We start from the raw sequence: 6,627 nt of genomic DNA, 5'->3' as shown, positions 1-6,627 counted from the left end.
CTGAACAACTTGCTATGTTCTGAGTGCTGCCTGGGAGTCTGGCTGTGGAGAAGGGTCTCCTCGCTGTTGGAGCCCCTCTCACACTACACTCTCCCTGCCTGTCTGTCTGCCTGCCCCAGTGGCCTGTAAGGGCCACAGCTGCAGAGACAATAACCATGTAATTGGCACATGGGACGTGCCCAATAAACATTTCTTGAAGGAACATGCAATAGAAATCGTTATATGTTGTATTTCGTTGTGAGTCAAAAGCACAGAACTTAGCTACAGCTTGCTTAGTTTACAACAACCATTGCTTCTGTTTATTTAGAAGCTACCACAAGGGAGCCTGGGTGGCTCAGTCGGTTAAGAGTCTAACTATGACTTACCCAGGGCATGATCTCAGGATCCTGGGATCAAACCTCACTTTGGGCTCCCTGCTCCGTGGGGAGTCTGCTTTTCCCTTTCCCTCTGCCCCTCCCCTTCCCCCTCCCTTTGCCCCTCCCCCTGCTCAGGTGCCCACGAGCCCAAGCTCTCTCTCAAAAAAATAAATAAAATCTTAAAAAAAAAAAAAAAGAACCTACCACAAGCCAGGAACTTTATATGTCTTTTCTCACTAATAGCAAATCAATGTTAAAAAATAGATACTATTAACCCCATTTGAAAGATGAGGAAATTGAGGCTCAGAGAGTTTATGACTTGAGTGATTATATAGTAAGAAGTCCACTCCTGGACCTAGGCTCAGTGAAGAGCCAGTCCTAGTCCTCTTTGATACATTACTGCTCCTGTCTACAGTCATAAACCTTTGTGTTAACTCTTTCTGCGAAAAGAATGATTAGTTCCTGATTAGGGACCAGAAAAATGACTGTATGGTTTTGTTTTTTTTTAAAGATTTTATTTATTTATTTGACAGAGACAGCCAACGAGAGAGGGAACACAAGCAGGGGGAGTGGGAGAGGAAGAAGCAGGCTCATAGCAGAAGAGCCTGATGTGGGGCTCGATCCCATAACGCCGGGATCACGCCCTGAGCCAAAGGCAGACGCTTAACCACTGTGCCACCCAGGCACCCCAACTGTATGGTTTTGTATGGTTAAGATCAGTCGACCCTTGCTTCTCTGAGAGATCTGCAGGCCCATGGAAATAATCTTGTTATACAAAATTGTCTTAGTCCCTTTGGGCTGTTATAACAAAAATACCATAGACAAGGTGGCTTAAACAACAGTTTATTTCTCACGGTTTGGAGGCCGGGAAGTCCAAGATCAAGGCACTGGCAGATTTGATGTCTGGTGAGAACTTTTTTTCCTGGTTCATAGATGCTGTGTCCTTTCATGGCAGAAGTCATTAGGGCGCTCTCTGAGGTCTCTTTTATAAGGCACTGATCCCGTGACCTAATCACCTCCCAAAGGTCCCACCTCCAAATACCATCACAATGAAGATTAGGTTTCAATATATGACTTTTGAGGGGACACGAACACTCAGTCAATAGCAAAAATATTGTCTATAACGGCATTCATGGTAACAAGATTTCATGTGTGGCCAAGAGTCAGAGAAATTGTTTTAATCCTAGATCTGGGGAACGGGTGTGTACATGTATAGGAAAAGATACCAGACAGGATAAAAGGCAAGATCCTACCACTGCATAAATTCCATTTCTTTTGTGAAATGGTTGCTGAAAAGTCTGACCCGTAACTCTGCCTTCTTGAAATACATCTTAACACCCCCATTCAGTGTTTACCATTTGCTCCCTCGGATTGTCAGATTTTTTTTTTAAGTATACAGTATAAGAACTGTCAAGTGTTTATTTTCTATCTACTCTGTCTCCTCAAAGAAATTGCCTGAAGGCAAGGACCCTTGTCTTTGCCATCTTTGTTAGGTGCTCGATCGTTGTTGACAAGAATCATAACAGTGGTGAAATAGGAAAAGTTACGCCTTCCAGCCAGTAAATGAGCAAGTCTGAGCACCTGTGTGCTCAGTCCCACTACCTGGTTATGGGGCACCCCAAGAGAACAAGGCCCTTTTTCTTAAGGATCCTGCAGCCTTATCTGTTCCTTCCTCAGCTAGTGGCAGTTAAAAGCTGAGGAGACCTATTTTCCTCCAGCCTAAGGGAGCCTATTGAATAGGTAAAGGAGGCAGTAGACATAGGCAGATGGATTCTCTCCCTCGCCTATCTCGTGCTAGTTGAGGTAGGTCTGCGGCTGGCCCGTAGGAGGCGCTCCAAAGGACCGTTCCGTCGGTGTTTGGAGACGCTCGGCTCCTTTCCTTTCCTGGTTTTTCTTAGAAGGAGCCAGGAGAAACTGGAAGGTCTAGACGGAGGGGAAGGTGATGGGGCGGGGCGGGGGTTCCTTTGCAGTTCCACCCCCAACTCCTGGTATCCCCTCTCTGATCCCGGGGCAGGAGAGAGGGGCTGAGTCCGAACACCTGCTCACCGGGCTGGGCGAAGCGCAGTGCCTGGGGCGAGCCTCCCTCCCCCTAGATGCCCCGCCCCCGACGCTCAAGCCCCGCCCCACCCATCAGGCCCCGCCACCCATCAGGCCCCGCCCCTTCCCCGGCCCCTGACTGGGCTGCGCTCACTCCCCAGCGGGGGCCCGGGGAGCCTCCAGGCGGAGAGGCTCCCGCCCGCCCTGAGCAGCGGCCTCCGCATGGAGGAGCCACTAGCCCCACTAGCGGGGTCGGGGCCGCTCCCGCCACCGCCGCCGCTGCGGGGAGGCGGAGCCGCCGCCGTTCCGGAGCCCGGAGCCCGGCAACACCCCGGACACGAGACGGCGGCGCAGCGGTACAGCGCCCGTCTGCTGCAGGCCGGCTACGAGCCCGAGAGGTGACGCCCAGGGCAGAGCGCGCGGGGCGCATCCGGGGCGGGCGCGGCGGCTCCGGGAACCCGGCGACGCTGCGGGGGAGGGGAAGGGCAGGCCCCAGCACCCTTGCCTCTAACCGCCTCAACCCCTAACTTCCTGAAACCCAGCTCAGACGCCACGCACCTGGCCTTGGTTGGGAGATGCAGGCAGGCGCTGTGCAAAGGGTTCGGTGCGGCGCTGCATATGGGAGCAGGTCAGAAAAACGCTCCCTAAAATCTTAGCCCTGTATCGGGCTTCGGTTACACACCCGACGATACCTGGTCCAAGTGACTCCAACTCCTGGGGTGGAAACAATGCTTGTTGGCGTCCCTGTCCAACTTTGTGTACTCCTCCTTTAGCTGTTTTCTGCCTAGAACTATCTCCAGAGTCTTACTGGCAGGGGTAGGGGTCCGGATGGATGCTTCCTCAGNATGGATGCTTCCTCAGAGCTGGGTGAGGACACTGCCCCCTCCTCACCATTCACTGATGTCTGATGAGGCTGCCAGTGCAGCTCACCTCAGGGTTTCTCCTAAGATTCAGGACGCCCTCCTGCCCTTAGCCTGCTGGGGTCTGTAAGAGTCACTGGAGGAAGAGTGGGGGTGTTGAGCTGGGCCCCAGGGGTACTGGCTGAAAAGGAGACAGTGGCTAATCTCTGGGTTGTATCACAGCTTGAAATGCAATCCCGCTGTCCTTCCGGTCCAGCGGATTTGGACTTCTTTCTCCTCCCCATCTGTTGGTGCTCAGCAGCTTGGGGAGGTGACCTGGAAGCTGGGTTTGGGGGGGTGGTCTGGGGGAATTAGCCCTGCAGCTCTGCACAGGGGCTGGAGGCTTATGTAAGAACTTTTAAAGGCTTAAGGGGCTGCTAGGTGAAGCCTGGCCCCTCCTGCCCTGGCAGACTGCCTCTCTAAAATTGACTCAGGTCTGGGCAGCCCTTTCCTTCCTCCCATCCTAGAAATCCAGCTCCTGGGGCTCAGAGTCCAGGGCGATAGAGAGAGGCAGGATGAGGTGAGGGAGCAGGCCGGGGCCCTTGGAGGCTTGATGGAGGCAGCGCCTTGGTCACAGCAGGTATTGCAAAAGTATCATTTCAGAGCTCAGACAGGGGCCACGAAGGAGCAGTCCTTCTACACATTGTACTTCTGCACAAAGGGGCCATCCCCACCCCCCACCAGTCTCCAAAGAACCTGTGTCAAACCTAAGCCCCAGCCAGGTGGTGTAATGAGATTCCAAACCTGCTGGCTAGACCTCCATCTGCTATCACTGGCTTAGAGCTGTGGGAAGAGGACAGGGTTGCATGAGAAATTCTGGGTCCTGGGTTTGAGGCTAGTGTTATTGTTCTTGGGCTTGAACTGGGGCAAGCCATGTTCTTTGTTCCAGCTCAACAATGCCAATGTTTTTGTTACCTCCTCTCCCCATCCCACCCTCCCCTTAGAAGTGTTTTGAAATCTTGTCCCTTCCAGTGGCCCCAGACCAGAGACCTCTGGCTCCCTGCCTGGGCACTATTCCCACACCGCCCTGAAGACGGTGCTTAGGCCTGCCCCTCTGCCCCGCTGCCTTCACAGCTGCTAGGTGGGGAGCCTCAGGGGACCAACAGCCTTTCCTCAGGCTGAGGAGGCCCACTGGTTGCCTCCGTGTTTCTTCCCCGTGGAGGAAGCAGCTGGGGAAGATCAGGAAGAGGGAGGAGGAAAGCCACGGGGATGGATTAACAGTCTCTGGAAAAGGACAGCCTAACCCAGGGCTGAGCCCAGGAGCTTAGAGTAATGAGGAGCCCTGACAGGTCAGAGCTGGAGGGGGTGTGGGGCAGCAGGAGAAGGGGCGTAGGGCCATAAGCTCTGTCATCACTGGGAAAGTGACCCTCCCCATAACTCAGCCTGGCAGCCTCCTCCCCTGGGTCCAAGTTCTAGGCTGGGGCAGGTGTCCCGTTAATTTCATTTGTGATGGCAGAATCCAGCTGCTGTCCTGTGCCCCAGCTCTGGTGGAATCCTGAATAGTACCCTACCCATTCTGCAGGGGATAGTGCCCTAGAGCGGGTCCCTTAGAGATCTAGGGGGACCACAGGGGCAGCCTGTGCTCTTGGCCTACAATGCCATTCCAGCCCTATCCTACCGCTACAAAGGTGTCCCAGAGCAACTCTCTGCGTGGCCAGGGTCCTTTCTCTGGCTGGTCTCACTGCTCTGCCTCCAGGTGGTCCTAGTGCTGTGCCCCTCAGGATACCCTCACTCCCCCATATGACACAGGCCCTCAGGATGAGTGCATGAGTGCCGAGGAACTGGAAGTGCTTCCTGCCCCCCCATTCAGCAGAGAACCCCGGCAGGCGCATTCCCTCCTTTCTAGTGCCAGAGCGCCCTCAGAAGCCCCCATCAGGAGCCCTACTCAGGGCTCCATTGGTGGGCTTGGGGAGGGGGTGGTCTGTGAGGTTCCCATCCCTCACATTAAGAGGAAAGTAAAGGAGACACTGGGCATCTGAGTGTCCTCTGGCACCCCTCACGGGCCTCATCACCCTAGCTCTGTGGGAAGGACCCCCTTCCCTCTGCACACAGGTGGAACAGTCTGTATTTCCCTGGCAGGGTCCTGGGGCGTCACTGGGGGAGGCTGGGCATCCCAGGGAGGCTCCCCTGGGCCTGGCTGCCACCAAATTGCTGAGAGGTAAACAAACGTAGCCTCCCAGGACTTGCGGGGCGGGGGGCACAGCCAGCCACCTTGCCAGGAAGAGGACTGTGTCCCTGCCCTGCCTTTCTCTCCCCTTACCAAGAAGTGAGCTGTGGGGACCAGAGGAGGAGGAAGGAGACTGTGGAGTTTGGGGGTGGGGGGCATCTGCTTTCTAGATTTTGGTCAGGGAGTAGCATTAGCAGTTCTGGTCACACAGAGGGAAGGGTCTGTCCCCTGCCACCCCACCTCTCCTCATGTGAATCAATTTGCTACCAAATCTTAGAACCCCCATGTAGAAATCTGGGTCTTGCTGGGCCCACGGAGCCACCAAACTTCTGCTTTGGGAAATCTTCAAAACTTCCCTAGCCTGTCCTAATTTGTATGCATACTTGCTTAGGCCAGGCCTGTGATCCTCCCTCACCTTCCCACCACACTATCCTCCCAAATAAAAACCAATTTTCCTCCCTGGGGTTAAAACCCCAATGATTATACATCACATTCTGAGCTGGGGACAGGGATGTGGGACTGAAGCATTGGATCAGGAAGCCAAGGCAGTACCCATCCTCCCTCGCTTTCTGAACTGAAGCTTTTGCATCTGTAAAGTGGGGATCTCTAAGAGTTGGCAGCTAATGGGTTATAGAGTAAATGTGATCATTTATGAAAAAAGGCCTTGCAAACTGCAGAGGGCTTCAAGGCCGCCCAAAGGTCAGGGAATGTCACTGTTGGGAGCGCCTGCCCCCTAGTCATGATGTTGGGGGAGATGGGAGCCTACGCTGCTGGGAGGGTACAACCACAAACTCCAGTATGTTGGGGAGCTGTGAGCCCACACCCAGTACCTCAGGGCTGCAAGTCCCCATAACAGTCTGGCCCTTGGTCTTGGATAAAGGCAACCGTGTTAGAGGTGTCCCTGGGCTGGGGAGTAGGAAAAGGGGAGACGGGGGCCAGATGGCTGGGGGAGCCCAGACTGGGGCCACCCAGGTTGGGAGTGAACCTGGGGGGCGCGCTGCGGGGAGGGGGAGCTAGGAGGCGGGACCACCACTGGTGGAGGGGGCGTGTCCCGGCCTGGTTCAGTCCCCTCCCCCCACTGGAGCCACGCGCCCTCCCCCGCCCGGTACGCCGGGCCGCTGTGCCACTGCAGGCGGCGGCTGGGCCCGGCTCCACGGAGCCTTTGTGC

At 55.1% G+C, this 6,627-nt stretch overlaps 1 protein-coding gene across 2 annotated transcripts in view; it reads left to right on the top strand.

Annotated features, from left to right (window-relative positions):
• Positions 1 to 2,530: 2,530 nt before the first annotated feature.
• The window catches only part of IMPDH1 (inosine monophosphate dehydrogenase 1), a 15,866-nt gene continuing 11,769 nt past the window's right edge, over positions 2,531 to 6,627 (top strand). Inside the window, exon 1 of one of the 2 annotated variants that reach the window (XR_004628824.1) lies at positions 2,531 to 2,791. Coding sequence is in view for 1 of the 2 variants with exons in the window: in XM_034671614.1 (XP_034527505.1) it covers positions 2,616 to 2,791 (176 nt within the window). In the remaining variant the exon portion in view is untranslated. The remainder of the gene's footprint in view (positions 2,792 to 6,627) is intronic. The other variant, XM_034671614.1, reaches the window with a different exon arrangement.

Source organism: Ailuropoda melanoleuca, chromosome 1 (genome assembly GCF_002007445.2).
Source record: "Ailuropoda melanoleuca isolate Jingjing chromosome 1, ASM200744v2, whole genome shotgun sequence".
Taxonomy (NCBI): Eukaryota; Metazoa; Chordata; class Mammalia; order Carnivora; family Ursidae; genus Ailuropoda; species Ailuropoda melanoleuca.
The sequence above is the reverse complement of the archived record's forward strand: the minus strand, read 5'-3'. Positions and strand labels throughout refer to the sequence as shown.